Genomic DNA, 12742 nt, shown 5'->3' on the forward strand with positions numbered 1-12742 from the left:
CATGGTATTTCATACCTGCATACACAAGACTTAAATATGACTGGCATATTCACTTACTCTTACTTCCCCTCCCCGCCATGTGCCTTCGTATTCAACAGTTTTCAGTGAGTTTCATTTGCTATCTTCAGTCACAGATGCAATTTAGTAACATTCAACCTCTAAAATTTTTCTTTTTCCCCCCTTTGCATCCCTTCGAACAGCCTCACAATTACAAACATGTTTAACATATACATGTATGTATGTATGTATGTATGCATGTATGTGGATATGGTCCCAGGTGTGTTCATATATATATATATATCTTTTAGGTCTCACATCCATAAAGCTGGAGACTTAGCTCCAGTGGTAGAGCACCCATCTAGCAAGCATGAGGCCCTGAGTTCAAATTCCAGTACAGCCAAGGGGGAAATAATAGGAAATCATTATAAAATGAGTGTATTTGTGTGTTAAATTCACCTTTGTGAAGGGTTGGGCCTTAAGTACACGTAATCGGAGTTACAAATGTGACAATCTTGACATCTAGTGGCAACTTTTGGTAAAGCAACTTCCCAAAATTACCAAGAAAACTTCAGAGAAAGGGAGCCATAGTCATTAACTATTTATTAAACACTTACTGTAGATTAATGCCAAGTCCTGCTAGAGATGGCATCCACCCATATTTTCTCCTCTAGATCCATCCCACAGGGTGAGTATCTTCATCACATGACCTCATCCAAGTCCCAAATATAAAGTAGGTAAAGAAAATGATTCTGGCTGCTTTGCTCTAAGACATAATACATAAAATGCTAGAACAGAGGAAAGAAATACTAAAGAAAGAGTATGGTCCATTATGCTGAGAAAAACGAACTCCAAGATATGGAAACAAGAGGTTTTTCATTGTTGTTATTTTTAATGGACTATGTGAAGTTCTTTTTTCTTTCACTTTTCTTCCCTATGATTTATTCCCTGTTGTCACTGTATTTGATTTTGGTACCCTGGGTATTGTATATACGTTTGTCTGAATTAAGGAAGGGAAGGGGAACATTAAAATGGTGAGACAAAGGGTAAACCAATGCAGCAGTGATATTCACAAAACAATAAGTTGGAAATCAACTGTACAACTTGGGAGTCAGTGGGGGTAAGGGAAAGTGGGAGAAAAATGATGGGGGGATAACAAGTTTGACAAGAAATGTACCTTACATATGTAACTGTAATCCCTCTGTACATCACCTTGACAGGAAAACTAAATTTAATATTGAAAAAAAAAGAATATGATCCATACCATCAAGCTTTGCAGGACTGAGACAGCCAACCAACTAATTTTAGTATATTTGCAACAAATAATGGTGCTTTACTGGACACTGTTTGCATTAAAGATGGACTGTATTTTAAGATGCATGCTGATAGTAGAAACTGTAGGATGTTTAACTGGACATACCCCACACACACTCATGTCCTCTCTAGGGACCCCATGAATTCTTCTACCTCCTTTTGGAGGAGATCCTAAATGAGCCCCAAGATGCTTCCTTGCTCCCCTGACAATGGTTCTTAAGAACACACCAGAGAAAAAACAAAAGTTTTATAGCAGTGATGGCATCTTCAGTCCAGCATACTAGGACAAGACTGTCTTAGTCTACTTTCTGCTGTCCACTCAACGTGAAGACACTACTGAAAACCAACTCAGGGAGGAAAGAGCTGTATTATTCATAATGGGACTTATTACTTATAACAAGAGAAATCTGGGAGCATGCATGAACCCAGAAGTCCACTGAGTCCTAGCTCTTTTTTCTGTCATTTTTTTTTCCACACAAATCAGCATTTATTTTTCAAGGTCTAAGTGTCACTTATCTTGGTAGAAAGGGCAAAGAATGGGTCAGTTAGCTTTGATCCCAAATCCTTTCCTATCAACAGACCTGAGAAGTTCCGTGAGGGGGCCTTAGAGCTGCCTATATGGCCAGAACCCAGCTTGAAACAGCTTCTAGAACAAAACAGAATTGATTGTCAGCTCCCTCCCTCTGCTAAAGAAAGGTTTGAAGTTTGTTGTGGTTGGGTGTTTTTTTTTTTTTTTTTAAGTTTGAAAGAGTTTCCTTTAAAAGGGCTAAGAAGGTCTTGGCCCAAAAGGCTAGGGCTGGAAAGGAGGGGCGGTGTGGGACGTGGTCTGTCCCATCTAGATGGCCCACAGAAGGAATATGGCCTGGCTGTTCACCTGGCCGATAGGGCCTGACCCAAGTCCTGCCCCGTTGATTCAATAACATCCTGTGCTTACAGTGTCCTCAAAGTGTACATGGGCATGGTGAAAGGGTGGTGGGCACAGAAGCCTGTGGATGTGGGCAGAGGGCTTTCTGAGAAGGGGACACACAGTTTGGCCTGGCACATGGGCTCAGAGAGGAGGCTGCTGGGCCAATGACAAGGCGCTTGTTCTAAGGGGAAGTGTGGGGAGGGGTCTTTCTTCCAGCCTCTGTGAACAAAGGCAGGCTCAAGACGAGGTGGTCCCATCACAGCTCTCAGGCTGGCTGCTGGCCTCCTTGTGAGAGGTGCTTGCTTCCGTCTGTCCTTCTGCCCCCTCAAGTGCCAGCTCGCCCATGTCCCCAGCCAGCTTCCACACGCTCACCGCCTCCGAGTTGCCTTGGATGTCAGGGACTGCATTCCAACGGCCTGTCCGGTCACAGGAGATGAAGTCTGAGTAGGAGGACTCGACCTCCATCATGCCGGTTGCCTTGCTCCTTGGGCCTGGTTTAATTTCTTTTTCCTGCTGGCATCTCTTCAGATTTTCTGCTCTTGATTGGTCAGTGTGGAACTTCTATGAAACAAACACATGAAAAATTGTCATCGTGAACTGAAGGCTTCACTCCAAAGCCACTGCTCCTGTGCTTTTTCTCAGAAGTGTCATGTCTCTCAGGAGCCAAGTTTCCTACAAGTCCAGAGGTTCTGGGCAAAAGTGAAGGTAGAATCCAGCAATGTTTCAAGGTGAACAGTCTAGATCCAAGGGTGCACGCAGGAGTTCCTCTTGCCCTTTCCCTTTCCCAGTGTCACCTGCCGCCTCAGGGTCACCTTTTCTGTCTTTTTTGTTGTTGTTGTTGTTTTGCCTCTGGTTTCCAATCTCCACTGCCTGACTCCTTGCCCTTAACAATCCCCCATCACCAACACATGCTCTTTTCACTAGTTAATGGAAAATGGAGTCTCCAGTACTTCTCAGCCCAGTCTGGCTTTGAATTGCAATACTTTAGTCTTTTTTTTTTTTTTTTAGCCAGTCCTGGGCCTTGGACTCAGGGCCTGAGCACTGTCCCTGGCTTCTTTTTGCTCAAGGCTAGCACTCTGCCACTTGAGCCACAGCACCACTTCTATATACATGGTGCTGGGGAATTGAACCTAGGGCTTCGTGTATATGAGGCAAACACTCTTGCCACTAGGCCATATTCCCAGCCCCATTGAATTGCAATCCTTTAGATCTCAGCCTCCTAAGTAGCTAGGATTACAGGCACAAACCACGCACATCCAGCTTAAATATATTTTTTTAATTCTTATTTGACATGTAGTAACTATACTTACTTATGGGGTACACTATGACTTTTTTTTGTCATTCATGGGGCCTGAATTCAGGGCCTGGGCACTGTCCCTGAGCTCATTTGCTCAAAGTACTGTACCACTTTGACCCCCAGCTCCACTTCCAGTTTTCTGGTGGTTAACTGGAGATAAGAGTCTCACGGACTTCCCCTCTCGAGTTGACTTTGAACTGCAATCTTCAGATCTCAGCCTCCTGAGTAGCTAGGATTACGGGTGTGAGCCACCAGCACCCGCCAGTATGATGTGTTTAATACATATACACTTTAAAAATAATCAGCTTAGGGTGATTAATTTATGTATAGCCTCAGACACAATTCATTTATTTGTGTTGGAAAATTTTAAATCCTCTTGACTAGCTGTTTTCAAGCAGTTAATTGTTGGCGACCTCTCACTCTTCTTTCACATGACCACATGAGTATTTGAACCATTGCTGCCATCATGAACTGTCCCATCCAGGAAACCTGTGGACAAGAAGGATAAAGAAGGGCAGTGTGAACCTTAGACCTTGCAAGGGCCTATACTGTTACGGGCACCACTCCATGGCTGACCATGTGCATCAAACTGGCTTGGAGTCCATGGGGGTCAGGAAAGGTGCCACCATTGCCTGCCCTTGCTTTTCTAGGCCTTACTTGGGGTACCTGAGACTCAGGAATGCCTCACACAAATAGACGTGAGTATGTTCCTAGGAACTGCCTGGGACTCTTCCTGAGCCATTGGGCTCTGACGACCTGATTTGAATCTTCCCTAGAGGAAAAACCTTAGCACTGAGCAGAATAGGGCCAGGTGGCCCTTCATCTACAGGATGAACCCACCAAAAATTGAGGCACCCTGATTTCTGTCTGATAATCGAGGGACTTCACTTTACGTCAAACATAATCCCCCCATCACTTATGGCATTTGAATGACCTATAAAGTGCACTGCATTTGTTGAAGAAAGGAAGGAAAAAGAAACTTAACTCTAGAACATGCATGCCACTCGACTCTAGAACATGAATTCCACTAGCTCTAGAACACAGCAATGACACTTCATTCTGGAACATGAATGTCACTCGACTTTACGATATGAATGCCACTCATCTCTAGAACATGAATCTACTCAACTCCAGAACATGAATTCACTCAAGTCTAGAACATGAATTCCACCCAGCTCTAGAACATAGTGATGCTCCTTTGTTCTGGAACATGGAACATGTTCTGTAAAAGGTGACTGTGACTGAACTTTAGAAGATGCTCCTTTCCTTGATACGATCATCTTTCTATGCTAAATGCTCCAGAAATTTTTCCAAAAGCAAAAAAATTCAAGTGCACTGTAGAGAGAGGAATCAGAGGTAGGATAGAGTAGGGAGAAGTTGCTTCACATTTTACCTTCTCAATTTTTGCAGAATGACTGCTTTTCTATAAGCATGACAAAGCCCATGCAGTCAGGGACCATAGTTTATTTACAGATGTGTCTCCTGCACCTAGAACAGTATCAAGTGATTAGAAAGAACTCACCACAAAGTGATTGATTGTTCAACCCTGGAAATATTACTTGACAGGTAGCAGGTGCTCACATGTGGGCATTTAGATAAGTTGAATAGGTGGTAGAGCTGATTGGTAAGTGTGGAGATGGGTTTGTGGTAGGTGGGTAGGTAGGTAAATGGTTAGATAGATAGGTGGGGGTACAGATGGATATAGTGGTAGGTGGGTGAATGGATAGGTGAAAAGGCAAGTGAACAGGGGTGAATGGATAATAGGGTTGATATATGAGTAGGCAGATGACATTGAGTGCTGGGGGTAGAGGTGTGGCTCAGTGGTAGAGTTCTTCTCTAGCATATACAAGTCCCTGGATTCAATCTGGGGGAAAAAATCTATTTGGTTAAATCATTATGGAATTAAGATGAACTAAGTCTAGATATTGGAAATGTAGTCTCCATGCTCCCAGAATTGGCATCACCCAGGAGCTTGCTAGACTACAGATTCTCAGGCTCCAGCCCAGATCTACTGACATGAAATCTACATTTTCACAACATCCTCGGCCACTTTAAACACATTACAGTCCAAACAGCCTTGCACTAAGGTAGGTGGATATAATACATTATAAACAGAATATAAAATAATATAAATACATAATTACTCATAATTATGTATTTGTAATATGCCATTCTTTAGAGCCTATAATTATTCATACTGTATAATTATTTGTAACATATAATTATTTACAATATAATAACATAAAATAACCGTACCATTTTATAAACTAAAGGAGATAAGCATTCACGTTACCATTGTTATGTTTCAGTTGCCTACATTGCAGCTCCACCCCAATTTCACTTATATGCCCACAGCAGTACCTCTAGGGCCTGGCAGAGCATTTGGGACAGTCCAAATATTTCCTACCAGACAGTGATAACCATCAATGATAATCTTAAAGAGCTCTAGAATATTGGGAGACAGTATTAATGGACACAATCTTTGGCAAGAAAATTGGCAATCATATCAAAACACGATCTTTAACCAAGTCTAACTACCTGTCAGAATTTATCTTAAGAAAGTGATTAGGCACATGCACAAAGACTTAGCATAGACTTATGTTTGAGAAAAAGGAATGAAATATTCAATGGATTAAAGATTCAGTGCAGCAAAACAAATTAAATATATTCAAATAATACAAAACGTGGCACGCAAATTAGGCATTGTTAAAAAAAAAAACTTATCACCAGTCAGTAGGTTGATCAAGCAAGATTCATGCACTACAATTATAAAACCAAAACAAACAAATAAGAAAAAAAATCCAACTCTACTTGTTTCTTATGAGACAGCGAAGGAGTGCCTATTTTCCTTGCATGAGGGAAAATCAGAGCAATTTCATGAAGCATCTGAATCCTCTTATATCATGAAAAGTGCTACAGATGTTCCTGGTCATTGAAAAGAAAATCTGAACTTGATACTAGAGAATGTAGCTCTATTTATTAATTAAAATGCCAATCTTCATTCAAAGTTCAGATTTCTCGTCCTCCTCCTTCACCTGTTGTTACCATAACCATAGCTCTTAAAGGAAAGGTAGGAATTAAACCTGAAGAACAGAGACAGAGGAATCCAGATGGAAGGAACCATCTAAAGGAGGATTCTATGAGATAATGCAGGCAAAGGACTAAGTGTTGTGTCTGGGGCATACAAAGAGCCCATCAAAGGCTGGAGGCATGGTTCAGCAGTAGAGCACCTGCTTGAGGTCCTGAATTCAACCCCCAGTACTGCCAGAGTAAAGAAAGAAAGCAGAAAGGAAAGATAGGAGGGAGGTAAGAATGGAAGGAGGAAAAAAGTGAGGGAATGAGGGAGGGCTGTGTTGTGCCTGTATGTATCTGAATATGAGAGTCCTTAAGTAACAGGCCCTCAGGGCAATTTCAGTAATTTAAGTTCTGGCTTCTGGACTGGGATAAAAGCATAAAGATTTCCACATATATTAAAGAGGGCATTCATGGCTGATACAATTGCCAAGATATTGTAAAGTGAGACCAGCAAAATGTAGAACAATGTATTCAGAATACTATCACTTGCTTAAGAAGCAAAAATAGTCTACAGGTGGAGATTGTCTCTAGAAGGTTCTAGAGAATCAGGTAACTATTATTCCCAAGGAAAGGAACTTCATAGTCCGGGGTGATAGGAAGAGTGAATTACAACTGTATATACTTGGATATCTTGTGATTGATGAGTAAAATGTAATGAGGAGGGAGAAAGAGGAGGAAGAGAGCGAGGGTCACCTTGTTTTCCGCTCTTCTCATTCCACTGGTGGCTCCAGCCTGGCTTCTAGGAAAGCCTTTTTTTCTCTTCTCTGCTCTTCCTCCATCATCTTCACCCAATGCCCGTGGAAACAGTCAAGACACACCCTGTCCACTGCGGTGAGGAGAACATTTTAGAACTTGCCTGGGCATAGAAAGTGCTGGTTATCCATCCAGCTGGGAAGTATGAAGTACCTATAATAAGCACATTCTATTTCTTCTCGATGAACAAAACACATTCTCTCCTGAGGAACTAGTTTTCTGGGCCTTCAAAGAGGAGGGTTTTCCAATAAGCAGTCCCACAAGACGGGAAAGAAGAGAGACTTGCAGGGCTGGAAATATGGCTTAGTGGTAGAGTGCTTGCTTGACATACATGAAGCCCTGGGTTCGATTCCTCAGCACCACATATACAGAAAAAGGCAGAAGTGGTGCTGTGGCTCAAGTGGTAGAGTGCTAGCCTTCAGCAAAAAGAAGCCAGGGACAGTGCTCAGGCCCTGAGTTCAAGCCCCAAGAATGGCGAGAGAGAGAGAGAGAGAGAGAGAGAGAGAGAGAGAGAGAGAGAGAGAGAGAGAGAGAGAGAGAGAGAGACTTGCCAATAACTTAGATTATTTTAAACATCTCTGCTACCATGTGAAGTGCTACATAAACCAGAGAAACTATCATTGAATATCCAATGAAGAAATAAAAAATTATGTCCTCTGCTCACATGAACACAGTGTGATTTTGTGCAAATTACACTGTAGGTGTCTGATTCCATTTCTTACTCAATTGAAAGACTTCTAGCATATGCATGAGCTCAAGAGTTAATGGAGAAATATATGTTGCATTCATGTTGTCAAATAAAAACCATTCATGGAGTAAACAATCTACCTCTTCTTCCTTCCAAGCAGCTCTCTTGTTCTATCTAAATTATAGCATATAGAGAATTATTTTTTAACTTTGATGGTTCAGCGAATGGAAAGGGAGGCACTAGAGGAAGCAAGCCATGTGTGTTTGGTGGGTAAAAGTAGCTGGGATAGCTCTCAAGGCCCTTTGCTTGTTTGTTTCTCATGTTTGTTCAATGAACTGAGGGTATGGTCACATTTCTCTCCTAGTCCAGCCCACTCATATCCCACCTGGCAAGACAGTCATGATCCATCAGCATATGGGTGATGGGTAAGAAATAGGATTGCAATATTTATACCAGGAACATGAAAATTTTCATGTCAAGAACAACAATGTCTCTATATGTATCTTTTGCTAACCTGAAGCACAATAACTAGGTACTAATTTTAAAAGAAACTTGAAGCTAGGTGGCTTACATCTGTAATTTTAGCTACTCAGGAGGCTGAGATCTGAGGATCAAAGTTCAAAGCCAGCCCAGAAAATAAAAACGTCCATGAGACTCTTATCTATAATTAACCACCAAATGCTGGAAGTAGAGCTGTGGCTCAAGTGGTAGAGCACCAGTCTTTAGTGAAAAAGCTAAGGGAGAGCTGGACACTGGAGCTCATGCCTGTAATCCTCGCTACTCCGAAAAAGGCTGAGATCTGATGATTGTGGTTCAAAGCCAGTTCAGGCAGAAAAAAAGATTCTTATTTCCTATAAACCACCCAAAAGCCAGAAGTAGAGCTATGGCTCAAGTGGTAGAGTGCTAAGCCTTGAGCAAAAAAGCTCGGACAGCAACCAGACCCTGAGTTCAAGCTCTAGGGCCAGCACTAAAAAAGCTAAGGGAACGCATGAAACTCTGAGTTCAGGCCCCAATACTGGCACAGATGTATACACACACACACACACACACACACACACACACACACACACATATCTTGACTGGGAAGTAGTGTACTTGCCTAAGGAGGGCCTGGATCCTCAACACAAGAAAACAAACTAAAACTTAAAGCAGTTTTTGAGAAACTACAGCATCCATGAGCATCCATCAAAATCATATCCAAAATTTCATATTCTATCTCAAAATTCACCTTCTCTTCTGAAGCCTGGTGTCTTGCCCCTCAGCAGTCTGGAAAGATGCCCAACCCACTGTATTTCTTCCTGTCATACTTTACAGAGTGAAGACCAAGGCAAGGAAACTATTCCGCGTCTAGCTTATAGAGTGGCTGGATGAGCAAATAAGCTAGTTAAATTCACCACCTGTTAATATGTCTGCATTAATGAAGTAACAGCTCCACAATGTTGATTCTGCCTGGGTTTTAGTTTGGGGGATTTTATGTTGTTGTTTGGAGGAGTTTTGGTTTGGTTTATGAAACAGGATCTTGGTTATGTAATCCAGGCTGGCCTCAAATGTGTGGTAGTCTTCCTGCCTCTGCCTCCAGAGTTCTGGAACAACCAGTGTGCACCTCCACACTTGGGTCTCTGCTTGATTACAAGAGAGAAAAAAGTGAGGGTGTGTGTGTGTGTGTGTGTGTGTGTACAAAATGAAATTTGTGTGTGCCTGTACTGGAGCTTGAACTCAGGGCCTGGTTACTGACCTTAAGCTTTTTCACTCAAAGCTGGCGCTCTATCACTTGAGCCATACCTCCACTCCCAGTTTTTTGGTGGTTAGTTGGAGATAAGAGTTTCACTGACATTTCTGCTCCAACTGGCTTCAAACCATGATCCTCAGATCTCAGCCTCATGAGTAGCTAGGATTACTGGTGTGAGTCATAGCATCCAGCTGCATATGAAACATCTGTCCATAAAGATCCCTAATTTAATGATAATATTCAACTGAACTTTTTAAACAATTTTTTGTCAGTTATGGGACTAGGCTCTGTCCCAGGGCTTTTATGCTCTATCGCTTTGAGCCTCAGAGTCACTTCCGGTTTTCTGGTGGTTAATTAGAGATTTGAGTCTCACAGACTTTCCTGCCCAGGCTGGTTTTGAACCCAGATTCTCAGATCTCAGCCTCCTGAGTAGCTAGGATTACAGGGATGAGCCACCGATGCCCAGCAAATTGATTTTTTAATATATTTTTACAGGGCTGGGAATATGGCCTAGTGGCAAGAGTGTTTGACTCCTGTACATGAAGCCCTGGGTTCAATTCCTCAGCACCACATATATAGAAAATGGCCACAAGTGGCACTGCGGCTCAAGTGGCAGAGTTCTAGCTAGCCTTGAGCAAAGAGAAGCCAGGGACAGTGCTCAGGCCCTGAGTCCAAGGCCCAAGACTGGCAAAATAATAATAATAATAATAACAATAATATATTTTTACAGGGCTGGTTATCTATCCCAGTGGTAGGTGAGCCACACCCCAGACCTTTACATTTACAATGCTTTCAAATCTAAACAATTTCTAAACATGGTAATGTCCAAGCAAATGAAAATATTCAACTTCCAAATGTTACATTTTTACTACAAAAAATCAAAGTGAATATTTATGTAATTTTATTGTCAAGGTGACATACAGAAGGGTTACAGTTACACACATAAGGTAGTGAGTACATTTCTTGTCAAACATTTTTTATTAAAATTTAGCTTACTTGCTGGGCACTAGTGGCTCATGCCTATAATCCTAGCTACACAGGAGGCTGAGATCTGAGGATCTCAGTTCGAAGCCAGACAAAGCAGGAAAGTCCAAGAGACTCTTATCTCCAATTAACCATCAAAAAGCTAGAAGTGCCGCTGTGGCTCAAGTGGCACTCAAAGTGCTAGCTTTGATCTAAAACAAAACAAAAAATCTAAGAGACAGTGCCCAGGTCCTTAGCTCAAGTCCCAGGACTGGCACCAAAATAATAATAATGATGATAATTATTATTAATAATTAATAATAAAATAACAACTCACCTCAAACCTTATGTTCTTGCTATACATGGCTGAAGTCTGCATTATGCTACATGAAATTCTACCCGGGAACGGTGGCTACTCCATCCTACAGACCCATTTTCCAGAAGAGGAAATGAGATTCCCGTTTCCCTTCCCTTCAGAGCCCAGCCCCAACCAGGCATCCGGGAGCCATTTAACAAAACAGCCTGGAGTGGAGAAGAAAGGAGGGGCTGGGACGGGTTGTGCAAACTCTCCAAGGTCACCCGCCCTTGGGGAAGGGCCTGGACCTCTGCAAAGACCCTGGACCGGGCAAGTGACCGGCCAGACTGGCTGGTGAGCGGGAAGTGAGCCACCTCCGGGACGGCGCGGACGCTTGGCCCAGAGTCTAAGCTTTGGGTGGCTGGGTGGGGAGGGGTCCTCCACGTGGGACGCCTCCTCCCTTCCTGGGGATTTACATCGCGCTTACTCAGAGATGAATCGCTTCTGCGTCTCCCACCTGGCTGATCACAGGTGATGAGGGCAGGCAGAAAGCAGACAGCCAGGAAGTGGGGTCAGAGCGCCCTGCGGCTATGGGTGACGAGCGCGAGCGTCCCAAACCCTCCAGCCCCCACCCCCAGCAGCCCAGCGGCTACTTTTTTTTTTTTTTCCTTTTCCCCGAGTTAACCAATCTGCAGCCAGCGCTGCGCCTCCTTCTCTCCCACGCAGCAAGACCTAGCAGGCCCGGGGTTGGGCGTGCCCTCGCCTGCCCCGGCGCGCGCTGGCCTCCCCGGGCGGAGACGGTGCGCCCGGCTTAACACGATCGGAATCGGTAGCGGTTCTACCGAATTCGGTATTTAAAGTTTACAGACCGAAAATCGGTCGTCGGGCGACCCAGCCCCAACCACCACCACCACCACCACCACCACCCCCATTCCCTCCCGAGGGGAAGACCCTCGGCAGCTCCACCCGAGCGTTCCACCCCTGGTTCGGATCAGCCCGGGTGTCCACGACCTGGATCTTCCAAGTGTGCAGCTGCCCACGTGCCCACCTGAAAAGGAAGGACGCCACCTGCTCTGTCAGGGAAAGGAGGTGGGTGCTTTGGGTGGGGATTGGGGTGGGGGGGGCGGCCAGCCAGAGGAGAGGGCGCTGATGGGCACTGCCCACCACCTCCCACAGCTTTCTACAGCCCTTTGCAATTCAATTGCAGTTGATACTGGAAATAATTTTTTTCCGGTGTGACCTTCTCTCTCCCTGCAAAAAAAAAAAAAAAAATCAATTTCCCCAACAGCCCCGCCTCACTAGCCTTTCCTAGGTAAGGGGCAGGTAGGTTTTCTGTCCACCTAACAACCGCCCCCCAACACCCTGTGACTCTGGCCAAAACCAAACTGAGTTGTGAACTTGGATACCAAGCACCTTGCAATCTTCCAGGGAAAGCCTTGGGGAGTGTTTCTCCCACCATTTTCCCCCTCTCTTTCTGGAACTTCCAGCGAAGAAACTTCTGGCTGCCTATGCTCAACCCGTCTTGTTTTGTGGTCTCCCTGGGTGTGTTTTTTCCCCAGCTGAAGTTTGCTGTTTCTCTGCAACAAGTAACAGCTTGCTGCAAAGGCAAAGTTCACTCCAGTGCAGCGCAGAATGATAGGAAAGAATGCCATAGTGTGATTTGGGGTGGAATTTTATTGTAAGAGTCTCATCATCCGTTTCCTGTAGAAGTATTTTGATCACTC

General features: G+C 43.8%; 2 protein-coding genes and 1 long non-coding RNA gene across 4 annotated transcripts in view; 1 reads left to right on the forward strand and 2 right to left on the reverse strand.

Annotated features, from left to right (window-relative positions):
- Nucleotides 1-2418: 2418 nt before the first annotated feature.
- Nucleotides 2419-2953, reverse strand: LOC125352327 (cAMP-dependent protein kinase inhibitor gamma-like). Its single transcript, XM_048347423.1, has one exon. The coding sequence runs from the start codon at nt 2684-2686 to the stop codon at nt 2456-2458; it is 231 nt and encodes a 76-aa protein (XP_048203380.1). The 5' UTR covers nt 2687-2953; the 3' UTR covers nt 2419-2455.
- A 526-nt stretch (nt 2954-3479) lies between these two features.
- LOC125353274 lies at nt 3480-11298 on the reverse strand. The gene is made up of 3 exons (XR_007211303.1): nt 11061-11298; nt 4909-5003; nt 3480-4004 (listed from the first exon to the last, which is right to left on the reverse strand). It is a non-coding gene; the product is annotated as an uncharacterized LOC125353274 (long non-coding RNA).
- Nucleotides 11299-11727: 429 nt separating this feature from the next.
- The window catches only part of Fermt1 (FERM domain containing kindlin 1), a 36660-nt gene continuing 35645 nt past the window's right edge, over nt 11728-12742 (forward strand). The window contains exon 1 of one of the 2 annotated variants that reach the window (XM_048348819.1): nt 11728-12111. The gene's annotated coding sequence lies outside the window, so the exon portion shown is untranslated. The remainder of the gene's footprint in view (nt 12112-12742) is intronic. The other variant, XM_048348818.1, reaches the window with a different exon arrangement.

The sequence above is a fragment of the Perognathus longimembris genome, chromosome 6 (assembly GCF_023159225.1).
Source record: "Perognathus longimembris pacificus isolate PPM17 chromosome 6, ASM2315922v1, whole genome shotgun sequence".
Taxonomy (NCBI): domain Eukaryota; kingdom Metazoa; phylum Chordata; class Mammalia; order Rodentia; family Heteromyidae; genus Perognathus; species Perognathus longimembris.